General features: G+C 42.7%; 1 protein-coding gene across 2 annotated transcripts in view; it reads right to left on the minus strand.

The window, feature by feature from the left end:
- The window catches only part of WNT3A (Wnt family member 3A), a 93,767-nt gene that overhangs the window by 36,975 nt on the left and 44,659 nt on the right, over window positions 1-12,133 (minus strand). For both annotated transcript variants that reach the window (XM_038175400.2, XM_072033912.1), the window contains exon 2: window positions 6,988-7,229. In XM_038175400.2, the coding sequence (XP_038031328.1) occupies window positions 6,988-7,229 (242 nt within the window). The remainder of the gene's footprint in view (window positions 1-6,987; window positions 7,230-12,133) is intronic.

Consider the following 12,133-nt stretch of genomic DNA (forward strand, 5'->3'; position numbering starts at 1 on the left):
ATGGGCTACAAACCAGAGGGGTGATTACTGCCCATACAGACCTCACCAAAACCCAATTCCTCTCTGGAGCTGCTGCTGGTATTGAGCGAGGTGAGTAAAGTCAGTTCAGAAACGCTGCAGCCATGGATATGAGCTGTTCTGTACCTGTGGGCTGGAACACGGGATCAGGCAGTGCTGTGATATACTGGTGCTTATTATTGTCTCGTCTCCTGAAGTAATCCCCAGCTCCACGCTCAATTTATACTGACACCGAGCACAACTGATGCTTCTGTCCTGAGCCAGGAGCTGCCAGTCTTTTTTCTCAGCAGCACTGGCAAATCTCTGGCCTACAGTATTTATGCATCTTGATGGCTGAGTGGAGCTTGCATAGTCACATTTTCAATCCTGATCCTTCCAGTTTCCTTCCCCATAGTTACAGGGTAGAGTTTGTAGATCTCCGTTGTTGATACCAGGGCAGCTGCCCAAATTGCCATTAGCGGAGAGGTAGACGGGGTGTGGTTGGAAATCAGATCCTCTTGGGAAGAGTTTCATGAGAGAGCAGAGAGTACCTCCTACATGTAACTAACCTCCTGGATGGATCAGTATCTTGTGGCTTTCTGCTCATGCCTTACTTTATTGCAGAAGTGGAGAAGTCTGATCTAGAGTAGGGGAAGGGGGGGGAAGCATTTGGCACAGAGACAACTGAGATGCCAGAATGCCATCAGGAAAATATGATGAGGTCTGCTAAACATCTTAATTTTAAATCATGCAAGACATTATGGGATGGGATTATGCCTGAAATAGCAAGGGACTGTCTGTACTCAGTGGTCCAGGAGATCCTTTTCGGTGCCATGTTCTTACATTACTAAAATGGCCTCTCCAACACAGGCTGGATGTCAGGACTGCTTTCTAACAGGAGAGAGGCAGAGGTGGGTGGGAGCCACTTGCCCCCCAAAATGGGCCTCTAAGAAGTGCACATGGAAGTCTGAGCTTGTAGCCCTAGGCTCCCTCTATAGTCAATGGAGAGAAATAAACATCTTGGTATGATTCATGTTATCCTGAGATAGGTGTCTAAGATAGGTCAGATGAATTGCTCTCTGGAGATACCAACTGCTCTCCACTGACTACAAAGGGAGCCTGGGGTGACTAGCTCAGACTTCGACATCTAACTTTAGTAGATGAGATCAGCTCTATCTGAGAGCCCGTGGAGTGGTATTGTTACAACACAACGAGAAAAAAAAATATGGATACTTGTGTCTCCAAGGTATTATAACTGAATTTAGAAGTCTTTTTCTGTTCCTGATAAACCTGGGGAAAAACTCACATGGACTTTGTTAGGCACAAGTTGACAGGGACAAAAGAGTGAACACATCAACATAGCTACATCTTGGCATTCTTAAGAGAGAAGAGACATGGGGCTTATCTCCAGAAGATCAAGAATCCAAATTAAGCCTAGCTTCAAAGGTAACAGCAGCCAGCATCCCATAAAATACTAGATGTGACTTGAATCCCACATCCCTAATGAGCTAGACGAACGCTTGTTCTGCCCCTCATGTGGTCCATGGGAGCAGGAGTCTTCTCACCAGAGAGCCGGATTCCCTGGATTCCCTCCCTGGATTGATGGAGAGATGTAGAAACTTCAGGGTGTGAATAATTTAACCGTAGATGTCTACAGTGCATCGAATGAATCATGCCCAGAGGACCCCAGCATCAGATGGAACTCCCTTGACCCGTCTCACCGTCTGACATAACGCACCCAACTTTGCTGACTCATGGCTCTTCTGCAGGCCTCAGTTTCAACTTTTTAATTTCTTGTGGTGGAGAACAACGTCAGAAGTTCTCCCAAGCAACATGTTTAGCTTAGCAGGATATTGATGACTGACCTGTTTATGAAGTGTAAATCACAAAGACAATGCCCTGCTCTATGAGAGTTATCCTGAATCTAGCAAGGAAAAATATAGTGAGTGGTTGTCAAGGCCAGAGCAGTGCTGCACATGAAATGAGGAAACTACTAAAAGGAGTGCTAGATCCTCTATCTCTTGGTGGTATGTCAAGACAAGACAACTTTTGGGAAGAGATGTCCTAGTCAAATTCAGATTTTGGTTTCGTTCCAGAAGTCTTGAGGTGAAATACTCCAGTCTGCATCTTGAAAGAAATTTGGATAGTCTGACAGTCCTGACAGGTCTTAAACATGCAGTGAACATGCTACTAAGGGAAGGAGGGAAATGGGAGGAGGGTAGAGGCATTTGGGATCCAGTGATTTCATATCTGTATCAATCACACACTATTATTGCTGCCCGTTCCTTTGCAAGATGTCCTCCAAGGAAATGATTTGCCATCATTTTCTGAAGGACACTCTGCTGTATCTACAGTCTGTGTCCTCTGCAGTGACATCAGGAGTGGATATAACAGCAATTCTTTAGGATTCATGATCACCGTGGATGACATCTCATCCCACCTTGATTTGTGATGGATGACATCTCATCCCACCTTGATTTGTGCTGGAAGGCAAGACATCTACCCAGCCAAAGCAATTCTGTGGTCTCAAATCCACTGTATTTCATGCCATACCCACCCTGGTAACTGCTCAGGCAGGAGATGTACCAAAAAGGCTGTCTCTGCTGGGCAGGAAGGGGGCTATGCCAGGAGGGCATGAACCTGGGCACTCCACCACTTCTGTGTCTCTGGTCTTTTCCATTCTAGCATGATCAATGGCCAACAATTATTTCCAGAATTAATTTATGTCCCTGAGCCTCTGCATCACCCATTAGACTCTCATTTGTCCAGTGGGGAATTTGATATATGTCCTCAGAGGGCACATCCGACGGGTGCAGACGCTTGACAAAGCCACCCGCCCTGGCTCGTCCAAGCCCCCTTGCATGCCGGCAAACGCCCCGACGTATGAAAAAAGGGACGGAGTGGCTTCCAAAGGTTGCACGAGTGTTAAACTCTAATAAACAAGCCCCGTCGGTGAAAGCTGAAAGAATCCGAGCCCTCCCCAACAAAGCATTTAATCCAGTTTGGCGTAACCTTTGACATTATTAGGGATCGCAGTGACCCTAATCCAATCAGATTGATTAACTAAAGCGGAGACCCCATAAACTGACCCCCCTCTGGCCTCTGCTATTTAGCCCTGACCAAACAGTGGGAGAGATGTGCCGTATTTACACCACAATGGGTCCGCGCTGAGAACCTGTTTCATTACAGAGCGACTTAAACTCCCATTACTCCATCAATGTATCATTCTTCAATAGTTCATTAAAAGCTGCTCCTCCACAACGACGATTAACCATTTCTCAGCCCAGCTGGCAGGTTTAGAGCCCCAGCCAGTCTTTAGCAGAAGGAGGTGGGAGTGAGTGAAAGAAATAGATAGACAAGGGCTCCCTTTTTAAATTTAAACGAACTGGGGGGCTTAAATAGTTTGAGGCAATTTACTTTTATTGAAAGGAGGAGGAGAGGGAGGAAACTTTTATTTTGACTTAATTATGTGCCGAGGTCCTTTAAAGAGACAGGGCCATGATAAGCTTTTATTGTGTTAGCTCTCTTGAGATTGGTTCATATTTCTGCCTAGAGGAGTTTCAAAGAGAGCTTGCACTGTGCTGAGAGGCTAGAAAATGCACCACAACTTCTCTTTAGTCCATAAATGTTAAAAATGTGGCAAATGACACAACTACTAATAGCCACTTAACTCTGAGATGGAGAACTCCTGGGTTGCGCAGTTCACTTTCTGTTGTTGGTGAAGGCACGTCCCTCTACTACATCCTCCAGAATCTTATCCTGTATATTTTTAAAGACAACTTTAAAATCTTTCGTTGATCTTTAGGCAACTGAAGGATATGGAAACTGCCTTACAAACAGCCACACCTCTCAGGTAAGCAGCTGGGCAAGAGCTGTGGCTAACATGATCTCTTAATATCGCATGATTATACCCACACTCTGCTCCACTGCCTCACACAATAAAGGTGAAAAAAACATTATGAACGCCAAAGAAACAAATAAGAACATATTTTTTCCTCTAAAATTCATTCTGTTAGAAAATTTCAAGTGCTTTTCTCTCCACAGTAGCTGAGATTTGAACTTCTGGGAGACCAAAAGCAACGTGAACTGTGGCCCCTTATGTATGATTGATAGATCGGCTTAGGTAGGAGGAAGGAGATCAGGCTCATTTCTCTTCCTGTAAGAACATCCTGGTCTTTGAATTCCCAACAACTCAGGATACCTGAGACACCTATCTCATAGCATTTTACAAGGAAGACTCATATATATACACTATATATAGTATATATATGTACTATATATACTACTATATATATATACTGTAAGATATATATATACTATCTATATAATATATATATGTATACATAGTTGTAGCTGAAACAGGTGGGATTTCTTCCCACAGATAGGGCCTGTGGGGAAAAGAGTTTGGTTCCAGATGAGATATCAGAATATGTCTCTTAAGGGGCCTGGTCTGGTGACAGCTTGGCACAGCTGAATCACAGCCTGAGCCTAGCCCTGAATTAGCAATGAGATGCCAAAGCAGCACAGGCAGCCCAGACAGTGAGGCAGCCTCAGAGAGATTTGGGCCTAGGAAGTATTTCCTGAAGGCATTAAAATCAATCCTTTTCAATCAAAGAAATCCAGATAGTCGTGCAAGGCAAAAAGGAATTGCTTTAGTGACTACACTGGTGTGTGCTGAGGGAAGACAGGGCCTCTATTGACAGAGATGGGAAGCTGAAGTTGGATCTTGGGTGACTTAAAATTCAGGACACAATGCAGAGTTTTTCCTCTTTCTTTCTTTCTTTCTTTCTTTCTTTCTTTCTTTCTTTCTTTCTTTCTTTCTTTCTTTCTTTCTTTCTTTCTTTCTTTCTTTCTTTCTTTCTTTCTTTCTTTCTTTCTTTCTTTCTTTCTTTCTTTCTTTCTTTCTTTCTTTCTTTCTTTCTTTCTTTCTTTCTTTCTTTCTTTCTTTCTTCTTTCTTCTCTCTCTCTCTCTTTCTCTCTCTCTTTTTTTCTCTCTCTTTCTCTCTCTCTCTTTCTCTTTCTCCCCTTCTCTGTCTCTTTCTCTCTTTCATTCTGTTTTTCTCTCTGTCTCTTTCCCTCTTTCTCTTTCTCTCTCCTTCTTTCTCTCATTCTCTCTCTCTTTCTCTTTTTCTTTTTCTTTCCTCTCCTTCTTTCTTTCTGGGTAGGAGCTCAAATATGTTCCTACCCTGGGGGATCTGCCGCACAAGAATGTGACTGAGCTGTTTTTTCTCCCCCCTCCTGCTGTAGGTGAAGCAAAACTGAAGGGTGGTTTGATTCTCCCTCAAGGAACAACATTCTTCAGTTATGAAATCGTCCCAGCCTTCTCTCCCTCTTTGAGCCTGGCTACTGAAAGCCTGCAGTCTCAAGCAGGGACCGACCCTTCATGTTGACATTGTTATGAGATAACGCTTGTAGGATTGGGGCCCCTTTGGTCAGCCAGGAGGTCAAGATCTCTTTCCTCCTGCTGTCATTGCTACAGGAGACACCAAGTATCTAATCCAAGAGCTTCTGGGAGTGCAAGGAGATCCACGTGTCCTTGAAGAGATCCAGCCTTGTGACAAAGCAAAGGCATTGATTTATCTGGTTTACCTACTCCCTGTGCCCAGTGGCTGCTCTTGGGCAAGTTACCTTGGGCAAGTTGCCGATGGGAAAAATGTTTTGCTGTGCTGGCCTAATTCAAACGCTATAGTCACCCAGGAGTGATGCACCCAGAATAAGCGCTTTAATTACATGCCAAACATTGTGATATGACACCTTGATATGGCTGTAAGTGCAGCACACTGCGGCTCTTACAGGTGTAATTGTTTTGGGATGATCTCTCCCTGATAAACCTGGATGGTGACACCAGCATAAGCGCGGAGCCTCAGCTCCTAGCCGGGTAACGGTACCCACCCAGGGCTGAAATCACCTCTGCTGGGTGCGTGTGAGATGCCTGTTCTGGCTGGTGGAGGCCATGATACAAATCAAGGCTTTGTTCTCTGCTGGCTGCCGCCGTGCTCTCTGACATATTTTTAAAAATCCACGCAGGAAGAAATGCCCGAGCCTCTTCTGAGTCACACATCAGGGGAAAAACAAATGAAAACCCATAAAATCCCCTCTCTACTGACATCAAGTCCTGGAAGGATGTGCCCTTAGATGGAGAGCTACATACACTGGATCAGAAGGGTTCCCTGAAACATATCCCAGACGCTCTCTTCTCTCCTTATACAAAATCAAATAGTGCTGCCTGTTGTTCCAGAGAAAGCAATTCCAGCTGCCAGACTATCAGGAATATATAACTGTTTCCCTTTTGCTAAACCAAAAGAAGAGAGGAAAATGGTAAAAAAAAAAAAAAAAAAAAAGAAGAAGAAAAAAAAAAAGAAGGAAGGTTTTCCATTCCTCTTCTGGTGCTCTCCTATTCTGGTGCTCTGCACAGGGCAACTGGATTTACCATCTCAGCAGGACCCAAATGCAAAACAAGTCTGCCTTGTGGACAAACTCCTTTGTGCTCAAGGGAGAGGCAGAGCCTGACCCAGCAATTCAGCAAGTTAGGACAAAATATTTCTAATAGTTCCCACTTACATCAGCTGGAGCTTATATCAGGGGGAGCTGGGTCAGAATTAGCTGCCTGAATGACTGCACTGTCTTAATTTGCCATGTTCAAAACCAATGAAAGCAGAACCATTTGCAATAAGATTTCTGCAGGCCTTTGAACTTCTTTGTATCCCACTACAGCACCAACACTGAAGTGTCTGATAAGTTCAACCCCTAGGAACCATCCCCAAAGGGACTGAGTTCAGACGCTGCCATGCCCATTATTTCCCCTCTACCACTGGAAGAGATGAGAATGTGGCATGAAGTGCCATGAGGTTAGAAAAGGACAGGCATTCAGGCATGTGTTTTATGTAGAAACTTATCACACATATACAAGTTCACAGCAGGTTTCTCAAAATCTTTGCTGCTACTCCACCATGGACACTGCTGTCACCAAATCCATAGCACCAGGCTCACCTTTATCTAGCACGGGCCCGAAGATGGCTAGGCTGTCATTGACAGTTGTGCAGTTCCACCTCCTCCCTCGAAATTGGTGCTGGCACTCCTGGATCCCAATCTTCACCCCTTCTGCTACGCTGGGCATGATCTCCACATAGTTCCGACAGAAGCGTAGCTGCTTGGGGACCAATCCTGGGATGCTCCCGCAGAGGATGGGCTGAGTCCCCAGGGAGGAATACTGGTGACCAATTGCCAAGGACCTGGAAAAAACACAAGGAAAAAGAGATGCTGTCAGGCTGGCTTTCACCTTTTTACCTGAATCCAAGAATGGAAAGAGAAAACCAACATTTTCAGTTCCTCTGTGCATTCCCCTCTCCAGAAGTCCTCCTTTACACTATCATCTCTCCAAAACAACATAATCTCTCTGCTGAGGTTCTCTACAGGTCCAACAGGGCAAGAAACTCTACCTTTAATATCTTCCTTCCCTTTCCTTCATCCTCTCAAAGTTATCATTGAGCTTCTTCCCAAAGATTCTCATCTCATACTGTTAGTTTCCTTTGCAACCAGCAGATCAAGTCATATTTCTTTCTTTGAGAACCACACATACCTGCACAAAAGCAGGTGGGTTTTACAGGAAATTTTGTCAGCTGCAGAAGCCCAGGGATTAGAGAGTCAAAAGCACTTTCAGAGTTACACAGGGTAATACTGTAGAAGACACCATGCTCCAAGTCTTTGGAAGGGAAACACGAAAAATTGTTGATCACCACACAGTTCATCAGTGTGCCCTGTATGTTTGAACCTTATCAGGTAGCTTGTGTGCACTGAAACTCAATGTAAAAATTTGAGCAGATTGGACCATGAAAACTAAAAACCTGACTCTGAGCTAAATGCCATAGGAACGCTACATAAATTCACTACACCATGACACTTTCATAAGGAGCTAAATTTCCTGTGCTGTAGAGAAATGGGAATTGAAATGTAGACCCAATGGAAAGAAGGTAAGCTGAGAAAAAACACTCCCATGGCTTAATAAGTGTCCAATATCAATGCTATTCCGCTGTGTGAAAAAAGGGGCTCATGTCAGTAGAGACATTCATGCAAGGGTGCATGCAAGTTTGGAGCCATGGCTGACATATTGGTAACCTCCCTGAAAATGTGGTCTCGGAAAGATTTTGTGCTCCTTAGTAAAGTATTTCCAGTAACACCTGTTTAATTCAGGCATGCGCTTTGCAAAACTTTATGCTGGGGCTTTCTAATCAGTTTGAAGTGTTTAAAAAATAAATTATTAAAATGACAGCCAGTGTCCTTCTGGATATTAGTTTAGCAGGTTTTCACTTTACTCTCACACTAATTTTAATCTGGGAAACTTCAAAAGCAGGGTTATATGTTCACAAAACAATGCCAGCTTTGCTGTACTGACACAGGGATATGGAGAGCCTACTTTGACCATCAGTCTGTGAATTGCTTTGGTTAAAATGTGGAGATTAAAATGAAAATTAAAAACAACAACCACAACAACAGCTTGAGTGCAACTCCTGTGCTGAGCCAAATGGAAGCCTGCTGAAAGGAGTGTCCATGAACCATTTTGTTGGTTGAAGCCTTCGAGACAAACAAGTCAGCTATGCAGAGAGATCAGCAGATATGTAGCTAATTAGATAGATTTTTAAAGTGTTTTTACTGGTGCTTCTAATAATAACCTTGATTACTAAAAGTGAAGGGATTTTTAGAATATAATTTCCTTTTCTTCTAATTAAATCTCTTGATTGACTTTTCTGCTTGGAATTAATGACAAACAGAAACCTGCCTGGGCAGTGTATATTTCTGTTTACATTCATTTTTGCTGTGTGGTTTTCATTTGGGAACTGCCTGGTGTGTTCGTATTATCAACAAGCAGTCGGGGAGTATGTCTCCACTCTCTGTTGCTCTAAATAAATAAAATAAAATAAAATAAAATAAAATAAAATAAAATAAAATAAAATAAAATAAAATAAAATAAAATAATATATTACAAAAAATATTTCATTCTGGGGTTTGGGTTCACAAGAAAATTAGCTTGACATTATCACTTTTCCAGACTAGGATAAAAATTGTTTGACATTGTCTGTCATTTTTATGGGAGAAGAGTATTTGCAGTCAGTAATATGCCTTCCTGGTGGGTACCCAGTGAAGAGAGGACAGAGATGAAAAGGAGGTAGACATTCAGATCATCAGGTAGCAAGGTATTTTAGGCTCAACTCAGCAGCTTTACTAAGAGTGAATAGGCTATGCTTTAGAAATTTGTCCTTTCCAGGAAGGTGAGACATCCCTATGTCATGACATTCATTTCTCAAACCCAGATTTCCCTAGGTAGAACACTGGCACTAAGATAATCAGCTCAGCCAAAATGGTGGCCTCCAAGATGTTGCCCAGTAAATTAAATTTAGATGGACAAGGTAGAAGGTGCCTGAGAAAGTAAAGGGTTTTCAACTGATTTCCTAAACTTAGGTGCCTCTTTCCACTTCAGCTGCATTACTAGGAGAGGATTAATTTCAACTAACATTAAAAGACAGTTCTTCCTAACCCAAGAAAGGAGTGTGAGACAAGTATGAACTGCCCTCCAGAAGTCCCTGTCTCTTTTCAGCAAATTAAAAGAGTAAGGCAAGCAGCTTACGTGGACTAGGAATAGTGTTCATCTCACCTACCTTCTTATGTCTCAACATGGACATCTCCATCTATCTACACACCCCAGGCTGCTTTAGTAATCAGTTAGTGGAAGGAAACCGGCACTTCTAGGGTACGATTCATCTGCCCCATTATAGATGTCTGGTTAGGTGAATCATGACTTTGCCTCCATTGACTGTGTTGACTAGGCTATCAAGACACCCGGGTGACTGGCTGAGTGGGATATGTCTGCACTGTAAGAGTCTCCAGATGAATCATGATAGCTAACATATGGGATGGCTAAGTTCCTTGAAAAAGTCCAGCCCAGGAAACCTAAGAGCTGTGTTGAAGTCTACGCAAAGAGCTAAGCTGTAGGACAGAGACAAGTTGCAGGAGTGCTCAAGAGCAGTCAAGGAAAGGAGCCAGCTACCTTGTTTTTCACATCTTTGTGGCTTGATGGGGGAGCTTTTGATTAATTCAGGGAACAGCTAGTGGCCAAAAAACACCAGTGAAGTGGAGCCCGTGTCAGGTGTTTTCACTTTGACTTTGCTGTGTACATTTTCAGTTCACTGTTAAACTATATATGAAACACTGGATCACAGTTCCTGGACTAAAGGCACTTTCTAAAATATTGTTTCAGGCTTCAGAGTATTTGCTTGGTGTGATCCCTCTGTGGCCTTGTTGAGCCTATGGAGTCTTAGGGTGCTACATCTCCAACTCAAAGCCCATTCAGTCCCCAAACACCTGGGAGATAAGAGGTATTTCCAGAAGCTAAATTTAGACACTGTAGACTCAAAAGCTACATGTTCCTTATCTCTATAAACATTGGAGAGAAAATGATGTTTACAGTGAATCTTCCAGTCTCCAGAGAAGAGCACAAACTTAGTTGCTCTGATTCATCCTTCAGAGAGTAGTTCCTCCACTGACTGTGGAGAGAGTCTAGGATGGCTGCTTCCAGTGCCTAAGGTTAATTTTGGTTAAAATATCTATAGAGCTTGTTCCCACATCAACCAAAGTCACCAATACCCTTCCCAAAGCTTTCATAAGTGCCTCATTCAGTTCCTAACAAAGACAAAATATCCACTGAGATAGAATCAACCTGTTGTTGGCTCCATACATCATGTTGCGAAGCCAGGAGGACATTCTTCAGCTATTTTGACAGGACCTGAATGAAACTTTAGGTTTACAATTAAACTTAAATTATGTGAACATCCAAACTCATGCCTCTCTCTATGTTTTTGGAAGTTACTGCAGTGGTACAGTGAAAATATTAGACATAGGAAGAGGAGTTTATAGGTTGGTGTCCTCAACTATTCGTTTCCGTTGCTGGGAAGATCATCTAAGATAAAAAAAATAAAAACATGTAGAAATACTTTTAATTGCTTTTCACACTGCTCCCTTCTCAATACAGTAGGGAAACAGTCACACCTTGCTTTGATCTGTGTTACAGTCTGGAAAGTTTAATCTGCAAAAGACAATCTCCAGCAAGAGTCTTGTTCTCAAGGCGTCATCAGGCACTGAGACAGTGAAATGTAAATTTGGCATTTTATGGAGGAGTGTATAGTCACTTCATTTCCAGCTGAAGATACAGGGTAGAATCTCAACATCCCTCCATGTACAGTGTCTCTGCTATTAAACACAGCTAAGCACAGTCCTCGTCCTAGCTCACTTGCAGACTCTGGAGTATGATAACATCAGTCGGAGCACCCTCTTTTGGTCTCTGCTTTGCTACCAATGTAAACACTTTCTCCCTCTCTATGGTCAATTCACTGTTAGGAGAACCACATTCTTTCAGCTTCCTGTCATTTTTATTGATCATGAGATATGAACCTTATGAACTTTCCACTCCACCTACACCAAACAAAAAAAAACAAACAAAAATCCACCACCACCACCGAAAAAAAACCAAACCCACCAAAACCTTTAGAAAAGACTGGGAAAGCCTATGAAGATCAGAATCTCATTTCAGTGTTACTCAACATTCTGGTAGCTCTCTTTGTTGATTCTCCTCATTGTTTCCAATGATCAAATCCGTCTTTTGTATTTTCCACTCTCCTGCAGTTCGTTTCTGAAGTGTTTTCCACATAGTGGTGATTTTGAAAATGTTGTGTCAAGAAATGGGCCAAGTGGTGAATATTGTAGTCTAACCAGTCATCATCTTCAAATTTCTTAAATACCAACACTTTCTGGATGCATTGACACTGACCTGTTTTTTTTTTTGTTTTTTTTTTCTATCACTGAAGAATTCATGAAGCACCCAGGTTTACAAAAAAACTCATCCCCAGAACAGGAGCTGATTAAGCTTGACCCAAGGGAAAGGGTCAAAGATACATTATTTTTTTTTTTCAAACCAATTTGCTTTCTCTTGCCATTAGCACAGGAGGAGCCATGAAAACACTATTCTGTATGTCCACAGCCAAAGTTCTTCGCTTATCTTTAAGCCTTGCATGCCCTGAAGTGTTTAATTCAACCTTCAATGAGCATTTTTTTTTGCCAACACACCTAGAGAGCTCTTCATTTCCCT

The sequence above is a fragment of the Anas platyrhynchos genome, chromosome 2, assembly GCF_047663525.1.
Source record: "Anas platyrhynchos isolate ZD024472 breed Pekin duck chromosome 2, IASCAAS_PekinDuck_T2T, whole genome shotgun sequence".
Lineage (NCBI taxonomy): Eukaryota > Metazoa > Chordata > Aves > Anseriformes > Anatidae > Anas > Anas platyrhynchos.